The sequence below is a fragment of the Nesoenas mayeri genome, assembly GCF_963082525.1.
Source record: "Nesoenas mayeri genome assembly, chromosome: 11".
Lineage (NCBI taxonomy): Eukaryota > Metazoa > Chordata > Aves > Columbiformes > Columbidae > Nesoenas > Nesoenas mayeri.
The window spans coordinates 11,978,186-12,003,666 of NC_137563.1; the positions used below are offsets into that span (position 1 = coordinate 11,978,186).

Below are 25,481 nucleotides of genomic sequence, written 5' to 3' on the forward strand. Positions count from 1 at the left end.
TGTAGTGGTGTGTTACGGGTTTCCTGGCTTCTGCTGCAATTGAACATCATTCAAAGCCTGTCTGAATTTTACCTTTTTGAAAGGTAAATGTTTTCCATGCCTTGATCTAGATGCAGTAATTTTGGTCTAGCTTGGAGGCAGTGTATTAAATTTTCAGCAGTGATATTTCAAAGGGGATTGAACATAAATTGATACCATGCCTTCTGTTGTTTAAAAGAAAAAGCAAAGTGCCTGTGCTGTAACAAAATGAGGTTTCTTACCTATCTGGGGAAGATAAGTAAGGATTATATATGTGTTGGGTGGGCAACTTCTACAACGTTTAGGTTTTTCTGCCTAATATTTTGACAAATGTAACTGATCAGTGTTACATACTGTATTAAGTTAGTGGATAACCAATTAGACATCTCTTGTTTATCTTACAGCGCTTAGCAAAAATTTTCTATAGTCCTGATACTCTTACTTAACAGACCTATTTTTGCCTTTGGAAATAAACATGCAATTATTGAAAATAATGGGTAATAGGCCAAGTCAATGATAGCTGTTCTTGTGGCCTGAACTTAGGTAATTACTGCGATGTGAAGTGCAAGTTTAATTTTAGTCCAAGTATCTTTCTCTATTAGAAGGTAATATATTCCCTTCACTATTTAATAAGGTGCACTTGGTGATGATAGATGGAAAAGATGAACCGTAGTTTATTGGCAGTACGATGGTCAGCTGCAGCTGCGGCAGGAAGCATCACTACTCTAACAATGTGATAACGTAAAATTCATTAAAGATTTGAAGGTATCTGTTCCTGAATGGAAATTTAGAGACTGGCTTTTTCTCAAGACAGCAAGAGGTATTTTACTGCAGAAAGATTGTGTGGCTATTTTTAGCCGTGGGTACTGGTGAGGTGGAACAGAATATTTTTAGAGCTGTAGAAAATGCAGCCACTCAAGCTGGGTTCTTTTTTCACTCTAGTGCTGTAGGGTTTTTCCAAAATAAAGAATAAAATTGGTAAGAAGTATATTTATGTGTCATACTTCAATAAGTAATATATTAATTGTCCATATATATACATACTTGTATATACCTTCCTACAGAATTTTAAGTGGTTTGGTCCTGTGAATGATACTGCCATGTATAAAAATAGTTTTTGCTCAAGTTTTGAAAACTCATTACTCGTATGAAACATTTAATAAAATAAAAAACTAGCAAGGCATAAATGGGTCGCTCTCACTTAATACAAACCAATCCCCTATGCTGTTTGGAGCGTTATTTGAATGAGGGAAGCATGAAATAATCAGGAAACTGTGACAATAGTGAGTTGGTAAAAAAAACAGTTTTGAAGAAGAAACTCTGTTCTGTAATGGTTTTGCAACGTTTCAGGCACTTTAGAGTGTCTTGTCCTAATGCTGGGGACCTGCAGAGGCAACAGACCTGAGCTTGCGCTGGTTCTTGGGATGTACGTGTTTACCAGAGAACATGCGTTTTGTTCGTTGCCTTTTCTGAATTTAAGCTGGATGAATGAAGAAGCAGTAAATAGTCCCTTCCACCCACCCCCTCAAAAACGGTGAGATTCTGGTAAGATGAGAAGTTTTTATACAGCTTGGCTGAAACTGTTCTTGTTGACACTAATTTAATTACATTAGTCTGCTTGAAATTTTTGTTTTATACTTCAATTTTTTTTAAAATATCCTGTATTATATTTCAGAACCCACCCTTTCAAATATCTGAATTATTCAGGAAATTTTTTAGCAGCAAGGTAAAATGATACTTGTGATTCATGGTATTTTTTTTAAATTACTGTGCCTTTGTTCTTTATATGTAATTTTTTAAAAATAGAAAAGTCCCTTGGACATTTGTGCATTGTACCTCCTTTCTGAGGCTGCAAAGGAGACGCTCTTGACTAATCCTCCAAATTCTGCACCATTCAGAGAGTGCTAATGAAAAGGTTATAAAATTTAATAATTCATAGTTATTAAAAAAATTCCAACCCCCAAAACCCATTCCTGGCAACTTTCTTAAAAATGTTCCTATTAACTGTGTTGTCCTGGCTAGATTCCAGCTTTATTAGATTATAAATTCTATTTTGGTCCACTTGGTTTTCAATTGGAGATCTGGTTTTGCCTTTCTTTTCTTAAATAATAATAGTTGTTTGCAGGGCATAATTGCATGTTTCCAGCCATCAAAAATGATTTTCTTGGATAAAAATATATATATTTGCATATTTCTGGTTTTAATCATACTCCAGAACTTTAACAGTAAATGATGTGCTTGACTTGCCAGGATCTGTTCGCTGTTCCTAAACACAGCAGATACACCAGATGAATTAAAAGCAGACTGGTAGCTTTTCTGGGCTATCAAATTCCAGATTCTTGAGGTCTGTCCAAAATCCTTAGAAACAGAGGAGTTTGGATAGTCATAGGTGAGCTTGTAAGCCTGGTATTTAATATCAAAGCTGCAAAATTAACGCTGTCTAATGTGTTTTGTTGAAATTTTCATGCATCGTTTGTAGGGTAAGTAGATCTAGAAAGAATAGATACGGGTATAAAAAGATTGCATGAAAATACATGGGAGAAGATTAGGGAAAACCACAAAGAAAAACCATTTCTCATCTCCCTTGCAGAGGATGTTTTGGGGTTGGTTTGCAGTTTTGGGTCACAATTGCGAGATCTTAACCGAAAGCTAGAAAATGGGAGTTACGGTCTTCACCACCACAGTCCTTGTAAAACTTCCCTGTGCTCTCAGACAGGGCAGCGTGGGATTTCCACCGCTGTTCTGGCCTCTTCTACTTGTGGTTTTGTTAAACCGATTGTGTTTGTTCTTTGCATAGTTTGTTCTTACCATTTTTAAACATTGCACTGAATGTAAAAATTCAAATTCTGTCTTTATAATGTGCTGAAATGTTTGTATTCCTAAAGGCTAGACTTGCTGATGGTAGCAGGCACTGAACTGGGCAACCGGTGGTTAAATTTGCTGGTTTTCTGGTCGGTGGTTCCACGTCCAAGGGGCAAAGCTGGATCCTGGGTCTGGCTGAAGAGCAGGAGCTCTCATTTAGTTTAGAGTAACGTGGCTTCTTGTCCGTCTTCCTCTGTCTGTACCACTCAATCTGTCAAGGATTTGGAAATCTTTTGATTGGCTTTTGGATCATCTTTGCCTAATTAACAAATTGTTTCTTCCCTCTTTGCCATTTGGCTGTGCTCCCTGGGTAATCACGACGATTGCTTGTACACAATGTATGGAAAACACAGCATGTGTATGTTAATGCTGTTTTGCAGCGAAGGAAAAATCAAACAGCACGTGACAAACTAAGTCTCCGATCCCTGGGGATGGTGGATCTATCAGCTCATAGAATTTTACTTAGAGTTATTAAGACAAGCACCTCTGAAGTGATTAGCCACTGTAAGATGACATTTTGCAGGCCTTTTTGTTCTTAGGCTAAACCGAACTTGTTAAAACCAACCAACCAAGCTGCGTCCCCTCAGCCTCAAACCCTTTCTTCTTGCAGGGTAAATTCATTAACTGTAATGTACACAATGCGGTTATTAATCATGTCTACATCTCTGTAGTGTTTTAACAGTTATGAGTTTGAAGTGGCTATTTCTGTGGCAAAAAAATTTGACTCCAGCAGAGGCTATTTACTGTCTGGTAAATGTGCCACAACCATAGCCCATGAAGAAACCCGAGTTGATGTCAGCCAGTCCCATGTCAGCACTGGAGAATGTGCTGCTTCATTTTCTGCCATTTTAATGTATAAAACTTAAATTTGGCCAACGAGCCTGATGAAACTGAGTATAGAAGTTAGAAATCCACTTTTCAAGATCACATATCACTGTTTAACAAAAATGTGTCTTGCATTAATAGCAACCAGTAACAACCAGAGGAAAAGGGTTGGATTTGGGCACCTTCGGTATTTTGCCAGTGACTGTTTTGACAGTTTCTTTGCTTCTCTCTCCTTTCCAATGCTTGCAAAAATCCATATTACTGGTTTGGTTCTTATCTTTAAATTGTGTGTGCTGCAAAACCAAAACAAGCCAAGAGATGAGCAGCTGAAAGGGAAGAAGATTGCTTGGAAAATTTGGGGTTAGACTTTTGATACTTGCTGTTTAACTTCTTTGGATAATGAAGGTTTAATTGAAGGCAGCCTTAGTTAAAGGTTCAGCAGCCTTGTTCTTCAATTAAAGATGTTGGAGTTCACAACAAATGTTTGCAAAGATGTTCCAGAAATTCCCTGATAAAGCCAGAGCTGACAATTCCTAGTGTAAAGCAAATAATACATGGGAGGAAAATAAAACCAACAGGTGAAAACCACATTTAACTATGTAAAGATATGAAATAATAACTTGAATTAATTCAGTTCTCTGGTCTGCAGTGCATTATTTAACTGTGCTAATTCATCTTTTGTTGATTACAGTCTATAATTCTGATCTTTCTATTTATAACTAAAAATAGGTGTAAAATTATACTGAAGACCAAATGTTAGAAGAGGTTTTCATTGTTCATTGTATACATTGTGTTCGTGTTTCCTGCAAATTCTTACATTGTGATAATGTGAGTGGCTGGAACCTGAAGCCCTGCATGTTTCTTGTTTGAAGAAATGTGATTGAAAAATGTATTAAAATAAAATTAGCTGTTGGATGCTGTGGGCATGAGTGTATAACTAACCATTAACTTGAGGCCTTTTGCTGCACCCCAGCCCAGATGGTGCTTTTGGACATTACAGTAGAAATTATTATTGGAAAATATAGAAATATATGAATATATATAAAAAGTTTTTTATAGAACTTAATGCTTTTAAAAATATTTGCTATTCGCTAGTATTTTCAGAAAAGTTGCTGTTTGATATATATCACTTGTTCTTGCCCATTGTGCAACTGATAATGAATTGCATGTGGTTGCTGCATATAACGTAATAAAATGTAGAGATCTTGGTGCATTGTCATACAAGAAAGATAGAAATGTAATTTTGTGAGATTGCTGCTGTTAATATTTATACCAAGTCAATGCGTGTTCTATTGTTGGTTCCAACCTACCACATGCTGTTTTTAACACAGTATCTGAAGTGTCACTCTGAAGTGTTCACTCATCTGTCACTCAAGGATGAGTCAGAAAGTAGATTATAGTAAAACAAAAAATGATAAATTTACCGAGTGTTTAATACACAATATAGTTATTCATAACCTTATAAAAACATTAAGAATAATGAAATTGAATGGCAAACGTCTTGCAACTTTCACTTCAATACGTGTCGATGAGAAACAGGTCTCTGGAGAGATTTTTTTTGTTTGTTTTGTTTTTTAAAGCCACTTTCTTAGCCCTGGGGTGTGGTTCTGTACGGCAGTGGAGCCCGTAGCCCCAGTGAAGGGATGCGTGTTACATGTAAGCACTATTTTGCAGATGTTTAACATTTTATTTTTTCAGCAAGTGCATTAAGTCTTAAGTGCTGTTTGTTTTGTTATGGAGCACAATGGCACAGATTTGAAGGACTTTAAAACCCAGTTTCATATTGTGTATCTCATGAGTTATTTGCATTTTACACTTTTGGTGCATTTAACTCCGTAAAATATCTTACTGAAACGTATGAAGTTGCATGTATTGTACTTCTCAGTCACTGTGTATTCTTCCATGGGCTAACCTGTGATCTCTTGTGTTAAAAGAAATAAAAGATGGATTAATGAGAATTCCTAAGAATTCTAAAATTTAAATCAAGTAACATTTTGCATTAAGATACCATGACTGATAGAAAGTCTTCAGCTGATTTGTCCCAGCTTTACTATTATCTATATTACTTCTTTAATGTATACTTTATATGCATATAAAGTTTGTTGATTGTACTTTTATTTACAGGAGGGTTTAAATGGCAACTTCCTTGTTCTAGAATTGTTTACAGAAACAGATGTGTCATACTATTGGACTTGCTATAAAAATGTGTGTATGTATATGTAGACACTTTAATGAAAGGAGATCGTTCTGTTAATTACTCTCTTTGCTGTTTTTAAAGTGATGATCTCTTGTTTTCTTCTAGCATCAGATAATAGTCAGCGATTTCGAGAAACCTGCTTTGCATTTGCATTGACGCCACAACAAGTGCAGCAAATCAGCAGTTCAATGTGAGTCAGTTTGATCAGTAATACACAATCTAAATAAAAACAAATTTAAAAGACAACTTACAGTATCTTCCATGTTGAAATGTGAACTTAAAGAACACAGATATGTGTGTAGTGCCTCAGAGAATATTTTATGGGGGAATTCTTCTCTCCTTTGTATGGGAGCCATTGAAGAGAGTGAGGAAGAGAGAATTAAATAGCAGCACTATCCAGTGAGTATTGGGCAGGTTTCTCCTGTACGAAGCACAGTACAAATACATAGCTCTCCCTTTCCCACCAACAGTCTGATCCTTTGTCGAGTTCTGTTGTTACTCACTGTAGAGATGGTGCGTCATAGTGACCCATCAGAATTTTCTTTATAGTATACAAACTGAGAAAATATTGATGACTCTGTTGCGTAAACAATGTGTCTTAACCCATGTTATGTTGTTTCTAGGGATATTTCTGGGACCAAATGTGACTTCACAGTACAGGTCCAGCTAAGGTATGGATTTATATTGCCTGTTGTTGATGCTGTTGTATTTAAAAATATATCAGGTATATACTTCTCAGCCTGTCAAGCTTTGCTGTATGGACAAGAGTCTCATCCTGTTGTTTTCTTGAGAAAAACTTGCTGTTGGCAGCTTTGAAAAGGGCAAACTTAACTACTCGTCCTTGTTACATGCAGCTTTGGTGAAGCTGCTGGTGGCCTGTTCCCTGGTGTGTCAGAACGCTGCGTGTGCTACAGCCGGCTCGTTTTCTGCTATTCCTTATTTTGCATTCTGCGTATGCTCCTTTCTTAACTACACATCTGTCAGATTGCAGGTGCCTGGACCTTCAAAATCTACATGCAGGGAGGGTTATTTTTCCTAGCAGAGATGTCTAATACAGTATTTCCTGGGCACAGCAGCACACGGTCTACTTTTCTATAGGCAGTGGGAGGCAAGACTTTGCAAATCACCAGTTGGGTCTTAACCTGTTGGTTATTGTAGAAGCTTTGACACATATAAGTTTATTAAATGCTATGTATCCTTGAAATTCTGTGGGAGGCTGTGAGCAGAACAGCTGTGTTGAATAGCTGTCCCCTGATGCCACGGTCGGTTTGTGTGGATGCGGCAGGTCCCCTGGAAGAAATCCAGTGGAGTCGAGAAGATCTTTTTGGTCCTGTCTATTGTCTGTGATCTTGGCCTACACATATTTCATACACAAGGAAGGGTGTGTCTTATTTTGGTTCCAGCAGCACATAAGCCTGTCTGAACTTCAGTAAATAAATGAAGTTGTCTGAACTTAAGAAGCTTGACATAGGCATGAGGATAGTGTTTGATGCTGTGGCTAAACAGTTGGCTGGTTTATTGAAGTTGGAGGATGGATGGTTGAAGAGACTGTATATTTTGTCCTTTTTGAACCCCTGGTCTTGTATTGAGAGGTCAGGCTGGAGAAATGGCAGGAAAGAAATGCAGATGACGTGTCTTTTGTAACAGGAACCTGCCTATCTGAATGAGTCAGAGTCAGTCTGAGGAGTTCAAGACATCTGGGAAGAAACCTACAGCCATCTTGATCCAAACCTGTAATTTTGCGGGACTTTCCTGCTTAATGATCTGTACAGCTAATTTGAGGGCTGTGTTTAGCAAGAGCTGTCATGCTTTTATAACTCTAGAAAAAAAAAATTCCTTCTAGCAAAGGGTGATCTTTAAATCACTTTATAAGTGAATGATGATGAAATCTCTTTGCTTTTAGGTTTTGTTTATCAGAAACCAGTTGTCCACAAGAAGATCACTTCCCACCCAATCTGTGTGTGAAAGTAAATGGGAAACCATGCAGCCTCCCAGTAAGTAAGATGTTGTTTTAATACCCATATTTTGGATAGCAATATTAGGAACTGTCTGTCAGAAATTAGCCTGAGAATTTATCCTAAGCTTTGTTTTCACATTTTGGAGCATTGGAATGAAGATGGATACGTAAATGGAGAAGATAGTTAAGTAAATTGTTTTTCAGGAGATCAGCCAGTAGATTCAGAAGATTAATTTTCAAAACCATGACAGTAAATTTTTATGTTTGACAAACATCCAGTGAGTCTGACTGAAATTGGGCTCTGTTTTGGAGGTCATCTGTGCAGGGAGCAGAACATCACTGATCAAGAGAAAGAGAGAAAAAAATGCCAGTTTCCAGTCCTGGGGCAGCACAGGGCCAGACTGGGCGGTGTTAGGCAGGCAGGTAGAATTCCAGTGCTGAGGAAGGAGAGATGGCAAAGGTGCCTTTTAATATTCCAGTGGGCAAGGTTAGGATTTGGAAAGCGTGAAGCTCTGTGTAAGGGGAGAGGCCTTGCAAAATACTTGATAATTTATTGTCTGATATGTCTGTATATATCTCTCTATATACCTTTATTCTTGAAGGTTTGTAATTGAAGAGGGAGCCTGGTTCAGGTGAGATACAGCTTTTATTGGGGCAGGGTGGTGGTGAAAGAGGCAGAAGGCAAAAGCAGTATTTATTTATTTTTTTGCTGAGCAGAGAAAATCCTTTGATTTCTAGGGCTATCTTCCACCAACCAAAAATGGTGTTGAACCAAAGCGACCTAGCCGACCAATCAACATTACCTCACTTGTCAGATTATCTACGACGGTACCAAACACAATCGTTGTTTCGTGGACTGCAGAAATTGGAAGAGTAAGTAACTTTGATACATAATGCTGTCAAGCTTAGTAGTTTCTGCTTGGGCATCTGTTTGAAAGATTTGAAAGAGAAGCAAGTTTAATTGTCCAGAAAATACTTCACGGTTTAGCAGCGGACTGTTCCTTCTTTTGATTGTATCGCTTTATGTGCTCCCTCAAATCAGTAGCTCTCAAATATTTTGGTGTGATCTCTCCCATTTTATCCCCCCACCCACTTTCTTCGTGGCTCATTGAGGGCCCGGATAATAAGATGAAGATACCTTATTGTTTTGTCATAACTTCAGGCTTGAAGCTCTTCCTGATTTGGGGGACTTGACAAACTTTATCTTGGCTTCAAGTTGTTACTCGCACGTGACATTTAGTGCAGAGTGGTCTTTTATAACTGTAAATGTGGACACAAAGCAAAGCAACTCAGCAGGGCCCAGGAGGTTTAATTTGCCTTTTTCACGTTTCTGTTCTCATAACGGCTAACCTTACACTTAATATTTAAAAAGTCGTGGTTTTAGAACTTTTTTTGTGTGTCTGTGGGAAGAATGTTAAAATTGGTAATATAAAATCGCTGATCTTCTATTGGAATAATTAAATCTGGAACATGCTGCAAAAATTTACTTCAATAAATTAGTCCGTGAATTAGTGCATTGCTTTCTCTGATGGCAAAAAACCTGCTAGATACTCATTAGAGAGTCAACATCTGCTTGAAAAATGATGACTTTGCCATTGCCACTGGCCTGTTTTCAGAAGTCCCGAGAATTGTCCTGAGATGAAACTTTGTCTGAGGATTTGTCAGCGTGCAAAGCTCAGGATTCCTGAACCAGCGTGGAAAATGCTTACACCCCAGTCATGCACAATAGCCAGTTATAAAACATCATGGTGGCATTTCAGGATGGATTTCTTGTGAACCGTAAAACACTCTCCATTCAAATTATAGAATAAATGATGGCTGAATGATTATTTCTTTTTTTAAACCTTCTTTTATTTAATGTCAAGCACAGATATCAGAAATAAGCATTTGAAAATGAACCTGGTTTGGTTTACATTGCAGAAGTGCCTGCACATGAGTTGATCAGTCCTGATAGCTGTTCTCAGTTACAGCGCTGCACTTTTAAAAATACCGATGAGGACACAGGGAAAAGAAATGTCACAAGTCTGCGTGGCCTCAAAGCTGGTCTTTTGTGAGCTAGCTGGTTTCTCAGGCTTCATAGATATTTCAGTTATTAAAAATGTATTGACAAACTTGTAGCTTGCAATAGAAAACTGAAGAGGGTGGCCACTTAGTGTATTTCTTGAGAATTAGATGCCAGTCAGAATTTCCCCACTCATGAGATGTCAAGCTTCCTAAAGTGGTTGTGTGAGACCTTGGCAGTTCAATGTGAGGAATTCTTTTATATTTGGATGTGCCTGTATAGTACAAAATTTGAATTCCCCTCCTTCCCTAAAGAGTCAGTCACATGTCTCGACTGGTGTGCTCTACCTTTCCTGAAGTCATAATTGTGATTTTTACACAATCTGTTTCAAGAGCCTTCTGTACAAGATGCCTTGGGCAAGTTCCTAGCTTTGTAGATTCAAGCTGTCAGTAAATAATTTCACAATGTTAATTACCATTTTTCTAACTTCTATACTAATTGAGGCATTAAACAAACAAGTTAAAGCAGTAGTGGTTTTTAACGATGTGAGAAGCATTCATCGTAAGAGTAAAATATTTAAAATGTGGCGTTTCTGGTGCTATTTCAATTTGTGTAATTTTATGGTAAGATATATTACTGAAATCCTATCTTCGGATTCTAGTGGCATCCTAAATAATGGCAGATGTCACAATTGTGTGGATTTTGTTTGCCTTTTTTAGTGGAAACATACGTGGCAGTTGCTGGGGGGAAGACCTTCATTTTTCGATTTCAAGTTTATGGGTCTGGCTACAGGTTTAGCAAATACTGTTTATATTGCAAAATAATTGATGTATGAAAACACAAATTTTGTCCTTTCCATTTTGGGGGTGCACGGGAGTGAGGGGTGTTTCTGCTGAGTGCATCCTACCATATCACATTTTCAGAAGGACAGTTATGACCTGCTGTTGGTAGTGGCTTACAAGACAAATGAGAACTTCAGAAATCTTGGGCTGTGGTTTGGAATGGGTTGGCGATGCTGGAAGGAGCTGCTCGTCCCAAGGGGATGGGGGAGCTGCCAGCATCGGTGCTCGGCCTGTGCCTGACCTCCTTGTATTATTATTATTAATTATATTATTATTATTTATTATCATTTGTAGCGGCACAAGTGAGTGTCCCTGGGTTTTTGCTGATACTGATACGGAACATTTTAGTTCTGTTCTGTTCAGACCCATAGGGGAAGTGACCTACCCCCTGCTGGAGGGGAAGGGCAGTCAGGAGTGGGGACTTCTTGCCTGCTCCAGCTTCATTCACCGGAGTACATCTTGGCCTCACCGAACTCTTGAACTCTTTAACTGCCTTAATCCTGTTAAGCTTTGGTAGTGAAGTTGCCTTTCATAGAAAAAGAAGGTTGAACAGTGCTTCCAGACTGAGTAGGAAATACTGCAGATGATGTGTCTTTTTTATGTGTTGCTTTTGAAGAGGCATCACTGCCAATTTTCCTATTTTGAAAATGAAATAAACTTCTATTAAAAAAAAAAGTTTTGATCATATTTGAGCTGACATCTTCCCTTAAATGTATCGACACAACTGCAGTATGTAACATTATTGATGTGAAATTACCCTTCTCACGTGGCTGTAGACTGCATGTCCTGAGTTAGATGTAAAAAGTTCCAGAAGTGTCCTAAATGCTGTTTTATCAGCTTGGTTTGCAGCTGAATCCAGTCTCAGCGAACCGTGAAGTCACTTTTGTTGCATCTCTAAAACTCCAGCCCTGTGAACTCTCTGAAGCATGGTGGGTTTTCTCTAGTCTGAAAACTTTACCATCCAAACTCTTGTAACTGCTTTAGAAACACAGAGCCCTGTAATCACATAACAAATTGCATAAGCATTGTATAAAATACAAGCTGTCTTTTTGATTGAAACAGTTTTTACTTTGATCTTTTGTTCTGTTTTCTAGAACTATTCCATGGCAGTCTATCTCGTAAAGCAGCTGTCCTCGACAGTGTTACTGCAAAGGTTGCGAGCAAAAGGAATACGGAACCCTGATCATTCTAGAGCGCTAAGTATGTCTGATGTACTGCTTGTTTAAAAAAGAAAAAAATAGCTTTTGTAAAAGGAGATTTGAAATAGGACTGGACTGACTGAGGTTTGGACTTCCTACAATTCTCTGGGTTTTGAGAATCTGATAGTGGTGTTCTTTGTATTCAGTTCCAATTCAAAGACTCAGAGGCCTTTGTTTGGACTAGGAGCCAGGCCAGAAACCCTGTTGACACTGTGAAGGGAAAAATGCAAGAGAATCTCTTTCAGTTCAGCCATACTGGCTTTGTTTCTGCAGAACAGAACAACTGTATTTATATAGTTAACTGGTAATTCAGTACCTCGGGTGAGCTGAACTATATGCCTGATACTGAACCTCGATGCTGACATGCTAGAGGAAAGTCTCCGTCAACACGGGTTTTGTTCCTTTGGCACCGTATTGCAGAGCGAGCTCCTGGAGAGAGAGTGTCTGGCACAGTGCTCCTCCCAACCCCCTTCCAGATTTAAGTGTGAGATTTGCAGCTTTATTGTTTTCTCTGTGAAGTGCAAGTTGCTATAAGTTTTAAAACAAAAATGCAAGCAAAAACTGCTGCATGTTTGTCTTTTAGGGAGAGGAGGGAAAGGCCAACACCTGACAGGCGTTGGGCATGCTCTTTAATACTTGGATAACGTGTGTTGTAGACAGCAGAGGACCTTCTCCCAAAGGGAATAAATTAGCCTGCCAGTAAATGCTACAAAGCCAGTGGTATCTAGTGCTGAGCATTAGCTTGTGCTAGTGCCGTGTGATGGTTTAAATGCACAAAAATCTAGGAGTTTCCAGGTGGTGACTGCTCTTTGTATGCAAGGTGAGGATGAGGGTGTAGGTTCGGTTTGTCGAGCTGGAAGAACACGGAACCAACTTGTTCATTTAACTGCTGACTGACTATGAAACAGTCCTTACCAGTAACAGTAGAGGACAGGTAGACATGAAAGACTTCTGTTGTGCTAATATTTCACTGCAGTTATTTAAAACCCAAATGTTGTCAGAGTACCTCTACTTTCCTGTTTCTCCATTTGCATTTCAATTTAAAACCACAGAGCTGCTTGATGAGTATTTCAGAGGTTTACAATGGTGCTTGTCCATCTTGTTGGTAGATTTTAAGTAACTTTCCAGTACAAAGTTGCATGTATATGAAGAGAGACAACTCTATATAAATACGTTTTCTAAGGATCTTGGTTTAAGATGACCTTTTTCTGCTTTTTGCTTACTTAAATCTTGTCATTTATTACTTTTCTAGAGAGTAAAGACTGCTTATGTTACATGTTTATTGTGTGAGTCTGAAACAATAATCACTGCTGCTTGCTTCCAGTAGATATGGCAAACTGAAAGTTTAGCACACAGGTTCAGACTTGTTTTATTTCTCTATCATCCCATTTGTGTTTTAAGTCAGCTGTAAAATAAACCTTTTCTTCTTTCAAATAACAGTTAAAGAGAAGCTGACTGCCGATCCGGACAGTGAAATAGCAACAACAAGCTTAAGAGTTTCTCTGCTTTGTCCAGTAAGTTGGTTTGGTTTTGTTTTTTTGTTTTTTTGTTTTTTTTTTTTAATTCCCTCAAAACTGATTCTGATCAAAATGTGAGTGTTCTGGGACACGTTTGGGAGAGATTTGCTTGTGTTTACCTGTGTGTTAACTTTGTGGGGACAGGATCCAGTGCTGAAGCATGTGATATACCCCTGGGAAAATAAGGATTCCATTAACTTACAAATGCTATTCAAAATTATATGTAAGCACACACTTAAATCTGTCACTAGATCATCTGAGTGTTGGGATAAAACCACTCTGAGTGATAAGGTCGGTGATCAGACAGTTCAAAATAGCTCTTTAGCCAGTGTTTGCAGCCAAAGAATTGGGCATCTTTTAACTGAAATAAATTATATACATGTGTGCACTTTGAGTGTTTAATAATCTTAAATGAAAAATGACGCATTGTTCTAGAGGTTGTTCAGACGAAATTTGTTCCGAAGTGGGAGAATATGGTTCCAGGGAATGTGGAAGTGGCAGAGATGTACTTTATCCTGGCCTGTTGACTTTTAACCAGTTAGAGGCTGGGATAAGCAATGGCTTACACCTGGTTTAGTTATTGGTGGCTGAACTGCACAATATTAATATTATGGACACCTTTTATCCTTGGGACTCAGCGCCCTTGTTTCAAGTACTGCGCACCTTCAGAATGCTCACTCTGTATTGATTGACACAGTATCTTTATTGCAGAGTAACTTTTGAACCTCTTCTCAAGATTAAGGATACATCTGTTTCCTGGTTTTGCTCAATCTGCTCAAGCTTGTCACGAAACTTTCAGTTGCAAAATCTAAAACTGACTTTATTCTTGCAAAATTGAAGCTTATTTTTCAAGTTGTTAAATATCTTTTTAAACTGGGCCAGTGTGAAGACAAACCTTTAGATATATAAACTTTGCTTTGTAAAAAACACGATTGACATTGTGGTTACTTTTTATTTATGTGTTAGATTATTGTAAATCTTTTAAATGTGGTATTTTCGTCATCTTCAATCCTAAAAGACTTTCTCCATATCAACATTGCTAACTAAACAATAACACGTTTATAAGGAAGATAAAACTCATCTGTAATAAAGATACAGGGATTGCATTTACAAGATAAAATCTTGATCTGTAAACTTAGTAACCTCATACCTATAATCTTATAAACCTATGAACTTATGTGTCACATCGAAACTGCTGCAGATACGGAATGCTGAACTATTTCGTTTCCACACCTGGCAGCTTATTTTGCTGAGTTGTTAGAGCTGAATTCTTGTTGTGCTGTTTGTACTTGTTATTCTACAAAGCACAACCAGAGTCCTGTTGGGTTTTTTGTCGTTCTTTAGGCACAATAGTCTTACCACATAAAATTAGTTTCCAATACAGCCAAAAATAGTAATCCATTAGTAAGAATTCAATGGATGCAACAGTTTATAAGTGCCTTTGTATTAACTGTCTTAAATTGATCTGCACACATCTTTGGGAATTTCAGATTTTTACTTCAGTCGTAGCTGATTTGTCAGTACTCCCACTTCAGGCAGTTGTGTTGCTCTATTGATCATTCTGTGGGAGTTTTTTGACACATTTCTGGTTGTCCTGCTGGCCTCCATTACTGAGAAAAGTTCTTCTGCGATGCTTTTAGGTGCATTTTTTTTCTTTGATGACTGCGATTCTGATGAATTAGCATTAGAGCAGGAATATCCTCTACAATATTGTTGTTAGGACTGCAAGTGCGCTAATACCTAAAGATGTCAAATTCTAATTTGCTTTCTCAGAGTTCTGCCGGGGTTGAAAACAAGACAGTCAGATATGAGGAGGTAGCTCTGCAGAATCCTACCTTTGTCAGTATTTCCTTTTTAAAATTTATCAGTTTTCTGGTAGACATACAAACCAAAGTCTAGAGCAGATTATTTTGAGCATATTTGTCTCTGTGTCACTTCAATAATATCTACAAAACATACACACTTGACTTTTTTTCTAGTATGTTCCTCATTCAGTGCTGATTTCACTGTAACTCTTGGAATAATCCATCATCGAATGGCCGCACCTTTCAACCTGCCCTATGGACAGAAGGGTTGTTAGCAGGAGTCAGACTGTCCTCAGATCTGAATGTAATTTTATTTACAGCCTCCGTATGTTTACTTGCTAATTTGTAAGCATTTTTTGGTAAATATTTTGTGCTTACTTTCTAATGCTGGAGTGGACAGTGTGTGCTGTGAAAGTACACATTCAAATGCTGATTTGATCTCTCAACAGGAGAACCAAAAATTAAAGAGTGCTGTATCTTCGACTCTGTTAATGTGAGGATGCTGTTCTGCCATCTCATTTGTTCTGGGTGTGATTCTCTTGTGTGTAGACTTCGATAAAATAAATAAAATTATGTATCTGGGTGGGGTGGCATGTTTAGACTTTATAACGTTTATTTTGCCCTGAAAAATAGCGCAGAGTGAGGCAGCTTCCTCTGGATTTGTTTTGGATTGCTGCAGAGCTTTTTTTAGCACAACGGCCTGCTCTCCCTCCGAGACTGTGGAGTACAAAAAAAAAGCTGCTCTTAACTATTGGCTGAATCTATCCACGATACAGCAGGCAAATGGGCTGGACCGAGTCTGTGTTTCAGGAAGACGCTTGAATTCACGTTCTTTTTTTCACTTGAAATAAAAATAAATAAATCCACAGGCTATGCAGCTGGACCAAATATTTAACTGAACAAAAATTCCAAATCTAGCATTTTACTGTAGGTTTTGCAGCTTTGTTTACACATCTTAACTCCTGTTTTGGGTGCATTTTTTAGCATGAAAAGATTGTGATGTTTTGTATGCTTGTAAAAGAAATCAATGCAGTGTTTCTTTGGCTGCCGACAGGCAGGAATCAAAACAGTACCAGTGCTGGGAAACACAGTTTTTCAAAACTTGGGATGTGTCCCTTCTTTTATGACCTTCTCTTTTGTCGGTTCTGCCACAGTTAGGCCAGTATGGCAGAGCTGATCCAGGAGCTTCAACGCCTAAAATGGGAAAGGAGACATCAACTCCTTAACGCTGAGCATGCTGATTCTATCTGCATGCGTATGGCTTTGGTTAAATCCAATTACTGCTTAGAAATTAGAAACATGGGTTTTGTACCAAAAGCTTGTGAAAATGTTTCTGGTTTAAATCTAGCCCCCCCCCTTTTTTGAACGCGGGAGATCGGTATTTATGTTCTTCCTGCAGCACGTGTCTTTGACCTTCCTATTTTTATTTGACATCACATAGAAGCATCCAGGTTTTATCTCTGATACCCTTAGTCTCGATCCTGGCTGAGCCAGGAGACTCTTAAGATGGCCAACAGGCAAATGAGCCATTGACCGACCATCTGGGAGACAAGAATTCATGACAGACAGGGATCTGGGGGCCTTGCTTTGTTGGGGGTTGATTATGTGATAGAAATAATGTGCTTGGTCATGGTTTTGGGGAGGAGAGGTGCCAAACACATGGCACATGCAGCACCTCTCCAGCCCCATCTCTGCGGGGTCCACAGGGAGTTCTGTGCCCCCCTCCCATCTGGTGCTGGGTTTTGTGACAGTGACTTAGAGCTGGAGGCAAGAAGAAGCAGCAAGGTCCTGCAGTTTAGCTGAATTTTCTGGGAACGGGCTGGAGGGATTTCTGCTTATGGGGGGTGCAAAAAAAAAAAAAGAAAAAGTGGAAAAAAAAAAACATCATGGAGGAAGTAGTGGACTGTGAGTAGAGCCTTTGTTCTTGATATTGTTTTTAGTTTTCAGATATTCTGAGATTGAGTGCCATCCTGTGGCACCCGTCTTACACTGCTCAGAATCAAAGCCATACTGAAACCAGCTCCACTGCTGAGTTGGCTGGAGGTTTTCAAAGGAAGTCATGGATATTTTAGTGAAATATATATCACTTCAAAATACTCAGTATAAATAATACTTAATAAATAATTGTTTGTGGGTTTTTTTTTAATGTGGGAAAGGTCTTGTTTAGACATTCCTGCTTTTTACCTTTAGTGTGGTCAGTTAAAGCCCATCCTAAACTGCAATGTAAGCACTTTGCCAGAAAACAACTTTTTTTTTTTTTTTTTTTTTTGATGAAACTTTTAAATTTCATATTAATATGAAATGCCTTTCACTATGTAATCTATTTTGCATTCAATGTAATCATATGTTAATGCTTTATGGTCCGGGTTAGTGTTATCTAATCCAAACCTGTTCCACAGTTTAGCCTAAACCCTCCCTGTGTGTAGCGCTCCCATGTTAATCTCAGTTTAAGCCCTCAGCTGTGCTTTTTGTGTTAAACTTGTGGAAGCTTTGTGCTGGTCTGCAATACCTTGCTGTCCTGGCCTTGCCACAAACTGGAAGGAAAAGGACGGTTTCCATCTTAAAGAGTACTTTCAAAGTCATTTTCTCCTGTCTTCTGTTAACATTTGCAGGCCCTTTGTTGGGTTCAGAAGGTGTGATGGTATTATAGAGAATAGCCAGCTATTTGTATTTTACACAAGAAAAAGGACTGAACCACGTTTGTCTGCTTTTAAAATACTAATGAATAATTCTTTTTTGCAATTTGTCCAGGACATTGGTATGTTACAGGTGCTCAGTGGATTCTGTATTTTATGATGGGAATATGTATGATTTCCTTGATGAAATATACTTTAAAGTGTGATTTTTAGTAACTTTTTATTTTAGGCAATAATCAAATCTGCAGGGAGAGAACAGTATATGTGACATGTATTTTAATTAAAACTTGGATTTGAGAGCGCCCTTTCTGGAGTAAAACTCAACCTGTCTCTATCTCTTTTCAGACATAAAACTCTTGCCTGTTAATTTGATACCAAGGTCATGTAATCTTTTGTTTGTTTGTTTTCTCTTAAAGCTTGGTAAAATGCGACTAACTATACCATGTAGGGCCCTGACTTGTTCCCACCTGCAATGTTTTGATGCCACTCTATATATTCAAATGAATGAAAAGAAACCAACCTGGGTTTGCCCTGTCTGTGACAAGAAGGCCCCCTATGAACATCTCATTATTGATGGGTAAGTAAAACGAGACTCCAAATGAAGGATGGACTTTGCACTCACTGCTTACTGTTCTTGTGCTGCATAGAATACAATGTTTTGAAATCCTGGTTATCTGGCTGTTTTAAGTTACTATGGCGTTTAATTTCCTTGCTGTTGATGAAGAATTACTCACCAGGTACCTCATCCTTCAGTATTTTGGAAGAATCATGGTCATCAAACTGTTAAAGTTAATAACAATCAAAGGTATTCCAGTCCCAGGTAAATTTTTTGAGCTATCCTGCCTAAAACAGTTGTGTGGATTGTCTTTTTCGTTTTTCCCCCCAATATTCCATAATACTGGATCCTAAGGTGAGAACAGCACATGTCATTTCTTTTCATGGGCCAACTGCACAAATCTGGCATAGTTGAGAGCAGACATTCATGTTAGATCAAATTAATACTGCCACCCCCAGCAAGGGCATGGACAATTCCATAACTCCATGTACAATTTGACACTTGGGGAGTTGCTTTTTCTAGAAAGTAACATGAAGACTGATTGCCTGGTACTGCCTACCTGCAAAATATTAAAAAATTAAAAAAAAAAATCTAGTATTTTCTTCCCAAACAAATGCCAAGTATGTATTCCTGGGCTTACATTTTAATTCCTTAGATAAGAACCTTCTTTCCAGAGTTGGATAAAGGAGGAGAACAAGGAGAGGTTCCTGCGAGTGAAGCGTAAGATTGCTCAGAATTCCCTTAAAGGCCTTGAAAAAGCTCCCGTGGGGCACTCGGGGCTTTGCACAGGCTGCGTTGGATTTATGGACTCCAGGTTTACAGGTCTTTGCTTCAAATCAAAGAACTGTTCAGCCTAAATAGTAAAGAGTAAAAGTGGTAATAATTAAAACAAGGTATTGTCCTGACTTCTTGTGTTGCCAGGTGCAGATGTTGGGTAATACAATTGTAGCATCCCAGGGAGAAGGTTATTTCTTGAAAATGTTTCAATCTGGGAAAGAGTGAACTTTCTTGCTAATTAAAGCAAAGCTTTTTCCTACGCAGAACCACATGAATAGTCTTGGTCAAAAGCTGGAATTCCCACTGAGACTGATGTGGCGCCAGGATCCTAAATGTTTTAGGGGATGCAGCTCGGAGAAGAGGCTGCAAGTTTAGGTTCCCATGCTCAGCTCTTGTTAGGAGATGTCTGCTTAAAAAAGAGGTTTCAGGAAATACTGGTCCTTAAATACTCAACTGTGTGGGCTCCTTTAAGATATGGGCTTCCTCAGCTAAATATTGTCAAAGATAAATATGGGTAAGAGATTTATTTTTTTTTAAAGTTAGGTCACATTCTTCCTTCATCTTGGGAAATCGAGTTCTGTGTCATGAGCTCTTCAGGATTCAACTCTTAGTTCCTTTAAGTGAATGTGCAGATTTTTATTTTAGATAATATTTAAAATTTTTCAATTACTCCTATTTATCAAGGAAGCAGATGAGAGAGGGTAAAACAATGAAAGCTTTTGACTCTTTTACACCACTAACTCAAACTTACACTGACTAATGAGGATATTGGAGGAAGAAAAAAGTTAAGCTCTTTTTGAGGACTGATATTAGATGGTTTTGATTGACAGGTTGTTCATGGAAATCCTGAAGTATTGTACAGACTGTGATGAAATTCAGTTTAAGGAGGATGGATCGTGGGCTCCTATGAGGTCGAAGAAGGAAGTGCAGGAAGTAACTGCATCTTACAACGGAGTTGATGGTAAGTCGTGATTTGGGATGTATGGACAGAATGTCCTGATGTTAAAGTGTTAAGTATTGATGCTCCTTTAACTTTTCATGATGATAATTTTTGCATGTATATCTGTAGCTTTTAATGATAATTTGTGAGAAAGATTATTTGAGTAATACTTGTTTAAGGCTCACGGTACTTTTTTAATCAATGTTATGTAATTTTTTTTTCTTTTATTCTAAGTTGTAAGCTTTATTTATGAAGTCATATAATAAGCTAATAATTTATGAAGGCATATAATAAGCTGTGTAAGCATATAATAAGCTTGCTGTAAGCTACAGCTTATAATGTCGATTACTTTGTATAGGGTGCATAAGCTCTTCCTTGGAACATCAGGTGTCTTCTCATCAACAGTCAAATAAAAACAAGAAAGTAGAAGTGATTGATTTAACCATTGATAGCTCATCAGATGAAGAGGACGAGGAGCCATCTGCAAAGAGAAGCTGTCCTTCCATCTCTCCAGCGTCACCGTTAAATAATAAGGGGTGAGAATAAAATATGCAGGCCAGTGTGGAGAGGATCTACTCACAATGGAGAGTAGTAACAAATTTCAAGATAAATTCTATGTAGAAAGCTCTGTATTTGGGTTATATCTTGATTTGGTAGCTTATAGCAGATGGATTTGGTCTTGGGTCACGAGTCCTGAAAGGACTGGAATAACAACTTTGAGTTTAGTATGTAACACAATACAGTTTTTTAATTGTATTTATGCTCCTATTTGTGAAAATGAGTATAGAATGCTGCAAAAGGTTGTGGCTTAGAAGTATTTTTTGCAGATCTGGAAAAGTTTTTCTTCCATAGAGAAATATGAAAGCAGCAACAGAGAGCAAGCAATGAGAAACATGGGTGTGGTGTGGGAGTGTGTGGGTTTTCCTGGTGGTTACTGCCAGTAGCACAGTAATAACAAATGCTGGAATAACCTGATTGCAGCCAAGCTGTTAATAGCACCTTGTTTGCATAAACACGTAGGGATGAAAACTGAGGCTAAACCAAAGGGATCCTCTTGCTGAACTGATTACTGCTTCAGTGGTGTAAATGACTGAGTGATCACATAGAACTCCTTGAGACCTTTTTGGCTATTTTCCATTGCTAATTACCTTGTAGAGTGTATCTGTTGTGCTGTTACGCAGATTTGTACCTTTTTGAGGGCTCCATCCAAGACTCATTGAGGCTCTGTAGCATCTTGATGCTTTCTAGTGGAACTTGGAAATTGAGTAGGGGAGTTGTTATTGGGCACTTGTCACAAAGTCCATAATGTGTATTGAGAGGTTGACTTTGAAAACGGGCAAACCCTGCATGGGACAGCAATAAAAATTGTCAAATGCTGTTCTAGCAGTAAAGCCAGGACTATATTTTACACTTGTAACAAGCCTTTATTTCTTCCAGCATTTTAAATTTACCCCATCAAGCATCTCCTGTGTCAAGAACACCAAGCCTTCCTGCTGTTGACACCAGCTACATCAATACGTCACTTATCCAAGACTACAGGCATCCATTCCATATGACACCCATGCCTTACGACTTGCAAGGTGAGCGTCTGACTGTTCGTAGCTGTAAGTACAGCTCTCCAACCAATAACTGTTGTAAAAGGATTTAAGCATGCAGTTGTTGGACAGTCCAGTAGTAGAAAATATTATTTTGAGGATAAAATGGTATATTTTTTAAAATAAATAAATATTAGACTAATATCCTAAGTTTTTAAAAGGTTTTAAAAGGGTATTTTGCAAGTTCTGGTTGTGAAGAGAATCTGAAGTGTTATCAGTATTATGCTGGTTTTATTTCAAAAAATAGTGAAAAAATGGGAAGGTGCTTTTTTGTTTTGAGAAGCTTGATTTTTTTTTCTTTTCCTTTCTGACTCTTTACAGGTTTAGATTTCTTCCCTTTCCTGTCAGGAGACAATCAGGTAAGTGAAAGAAAATCAAGTTATATGACAGATTCTCTTTTCTGAGAAGGACTTGCTGACATGGATGTATAGGCGAGGAAGGAGCAGATGTATGATGTAGGTGTAAACACAGGCAGGCTGCAGCTTTATATCATACACATAGAAACTGTGACCAAACATGAGCATTGTCTAAATAGGGGTGTAGGATAAGACATAACAAAACCATTTCAGCTTCCAAGGGTTAAGCTCAGCCACTGGAATGACCCTCAGCCGTGGCTGAGGCTCCACCAGCCACATCCTTAGTTTTTCAGACCTGAGGTCTGACTTCGACAGTCCCCACCACGGGGACTTTTGACAGTCCCTTACACGATTCACGCAGGCAGGGGCAGCTCGCTGGTTTTTCTGGGGCTGTGTGCCTGTTCATACCACGTTTGCCACATTTCTGTAAATACTGAAATGGGCTCTTCCAGTTTAGTGAACTAAGCAGGTTATTCTCGAAAGGAATCTGGGTTTGCAAGTCCTCCCACTTGATCACTTTTCCTCCTGTGCCTCCAAGAAAAGAAGAGGGGCTGGTGTGGCTCACCTGCCCTCTGTCCCTTCATGTCTGGTCTGCAATATCAAGCAGGAGAATTGCACTAAATGTAGAGGGATACTTTCATACCTTGATTAAGACTAGAGCCTGCACAGTAGAATTTGCATTCAGAAAAGCTATCTTGAAATCCAGTAGAACATAGATATGAGAATTATTCTGAAACAAGTAGTGCAGAAGTCTAGTGGGGCACTGATGTGACATAATTATACTAGTACATACATACAGGGGCACAAGGCTGAAGAGCCTGCTTGGGTGTTTCATTGTAGTGGAAAGAAACATCCAGAGCAAAATGATCCTGCAGAGACATTGTACTTAAAATCCGATTCTTGATAGATGAAGTTCTTGGCTTTCAAGGACTGCCCAGCAGAGAGTATAACTTGGGACAGCCCTTGCTGCCGTCTGATGGGACTACGTGTGCGATTTCTAAATGCATTTTTCACAGCAATTTGCTTTCCTCCACCAGCAGTGATTAGCACATAGTTTCACCAGCTGTGGTTGGTCTGTGACTGTTGAGCGGAGGAGAGGGATGGCAAAATGTTTCTTTGAATTTTGGGGCATTTTTCCACCAAGGATTTTTTTAAGAGGTAAAAGAGTGCTGCTTCTTGCCGTTTCTTACCGGTTGGGGTGTCTTGCGATACTGTTGCCTTTCTAGTGTTTGCTTTTACTAATACTAGTATTTCCAATTTCTTTTGACTTCAGAAAGCAGGGGCTGCACTGCATCGGTCCACTTACCTTACAGAAAGGTTGAGTAGATGAGCTGGTGTGAAATCCAGAAGGTGTCAGAGCTTTAGCTTACAAATACCTTCTTTTGTGCTGCTCTGAATCAAAACTCCAGTGTCTGAAATGTAACTTGAAAATGTTGTTTTTTCCCCCCCAGCATTACAGCACATCCCTTCTTGCCGCTGCAGCCGCGGCAGTTTCTGCATCAGATGATCAAGAACTTTTACACTCTCGTTTTTTCCCATACACTTCATCTCAGATGTTTCTCGATCAGCTAAATGCGGGAGGAAGCAGTTCTCTGCCAGCCACAAATGGTAGCAATAGTGGCAGTAACAGCAGTCTTGTTTCCTCCAACAGCCTGCGAGAGAATCATGGTCATCCAGTTGCAAGTAGGAGCAGCACGGACACGGCGTCTATCTTTGGTATCATACCAGACATTATTTCATTGGACTGATTTTTTTTTGGTTGGGTTTTTTTTTTTCGGAGAAAACGAACTCGTCGGAGGAAATCTTTGTGCTTGGTTTTACTTTATGTTAGAAACATAGACGAGTGGTTTTTTGTTTGGTTGGTTTTTTTTCCTTTTTTAGGGAAAAAAAAATTTATGTGTACAGAGAACAGAAGTATATTTTCAGTTTTACTTTTGTATATAAACCTAAGATGGCCTCACTGGGAAAAAAATAAGGAAAAAACAAACAAAAAAAAAAACACAAAACCAAGGCGCTTCAGTTCATTTTTATGGATGTTGAAGATTTTACACCTGTGCATTTGTCATATGAGTTACTTTTTTCCCCTCTGTAGTTTGGACACAAATGGCATTATTTTCTTTACAGTAACATAAACAGGAAAGGAGCTGAACTTTTAAAGTTCAGACTTGTGAGAGGATTTTTTTTCTCCTCTTGGAGGCATTTACCTCTGGTGGAATCCAGTTGCCCCATCCCATATTTAGTGTGGATTTTATTATGCTTAAAGCAGAATAAACCCTACGCAAACTATTCCTCTGTTTGCAGGACATAGTCTTTCAGGAGTGGGTTTGGTTTTTTGGGATGTTTTTTTTTGGTCATTTCTGGTTCTACATGAGCCTCTATTCAGATGATTTTTTTTTTAAACTCCATGCTTTCATCAAGCATGTTGCAGACTCATTAGTGTACCAATTATTCTTGAGGGCCAGACTCAATAAAATCTCAGGCTGAGGATTTACTTGGCTGTGCTTCTGTGGGACAAGACAGAGAAATTTTATAGAATCTAGCCCCAAATACAAGCGTTGATGCATTGGACTGTAGGCTGTTGTTTCTACGAACTTACTATGAAATCCTTTTAAAGTAATGTAAGATCCTAATCAGCAAAATATTAAGCATGTGTCAGTTTTAACTTTGTGGAACTGCTTGTGCTTTCAAGTCAGCCATGCGTGTATAAACGGCCTGTTGAACTGAGGCCTATCTCATTCTGTCTGGAGAAACCTCCTTTTAGCCGCAGTAGATCTAATTTCTGCTTCAAAGTGAACTTGTCAACAAAAAGTAGAAAATACAAATTCCAACACACACTATTGCATGGTTTGTGCAGCTGATAATGGTCTTGGTACGATGTCTGCTGAGTTTGCATTCATCAAAATTAATATTAAGTGTTCAATGTGAGTCTCTTAAACCAAAAACCAACCCAATAAAAAAGCCTGATCCTGTAGCCCATACACTCAAACATATTCCTACCTACTGAAGTTTCTTAAGGTAGCGAGCTTTAAAATCCAGTTTTCTCATTTGGCCTTGTAATAATTTTCATTCCCCTGATGTTTCAGTACACTTATGTTGAACATTGAGCCATACTTCCTGGTTTCTTTTCTCCCTCCTTTTTTTTCTTTATTTTTTTCTTTTTTTTTAAGTGGTGCATGACATAGGAAAATGTTGTTTTAGAACTGGTGGGTCACTTGGGCTGATCCGTTCTTACTCAAGAGTGAAATGTGTAAATAGCTGGAATGCAGTTTTTCAGGAGATTCTTTAAAGTAAGAGAAGGGGGAGGGAAGGAAGTGATTCTCTTGTGTCCCAAAGTCCATGTCAGAGAGAGTAAATATTTCCTCTGATGTGAAAAATATTTTTATAACTGGTTGAAAGT

The 25,481-nt window shown here is 38.5% G+C and overlaps 1 protein-coding gene across 14 annotated transcripts in view; it reads left to right on the forward strand.

The window, feature by feature from the left end:
* Positions 1 to 25,481, forward strand: part of PIAS1 (protein inhibitor of activated STAT 1) — a gene marked incomplete at its 5' end in the record, with an annotated part of 67,617 nt that overhangs the window by 39,532 nt on the left and 2,604 nt on the right. For 3 of the 14 annotated variants that reach the window (XM_080351099.1, XM_080351100.1, XM_080351094.1), the window contains 12 exons: positions 6,008 to 6,092; positions 6,526 to 6,573; positions 7,806 to 7,896; positions 8,598 to 8,732; positions 11,798 to 11,903; positions 13,343 to 13,416; positions 18,277 to 18,437; positions 20,024 to 20,154; positions 20,492 to 20,669; positions 21,571 to 21,713; positions 22,050 to 22,087; positions 23,536 to 23,800. In XM_080351099.1, coding sequence (XP_080207225.1) covers positions 6,008 to 6,092; positions 6,526 to 6,573; positions 7,806 to 7,896; positions 8,598 to 8,732; positions 11,798 to 11,903; positions 13,343 to 13,416; positions 18,277 to 18,437; positions 20,024 to 20,154; positions 20,492 to 20,669; positions 21,571 to 21,713; positions 22,050 to 22,087; positions 23,536 to 23,800 — 1,455 coding nt within the window. Of the gene's footprint in view, positions 1 to 5,288; positions 5,362 to 6,007; positions 6,093 to 6,525; positions 6,574 to 7,805; positions 7,897 to 8,597; positions 8,733 to 11,797; positions 11,904 to 13,342; positions 13,417 to 18,276; positions 18,438 to 20,023; positions 20,155 to 20,491; positions 20,670 to 21,570; positions 21,714 to 22,049; positions 24,549 to 25,481 lie in introns of those variants that run through there. The other 11 variants (XR_013922613.1, XM_080351103.1, XR_013922611.1 and 8 more) reach the window with 11 other exon arrangements.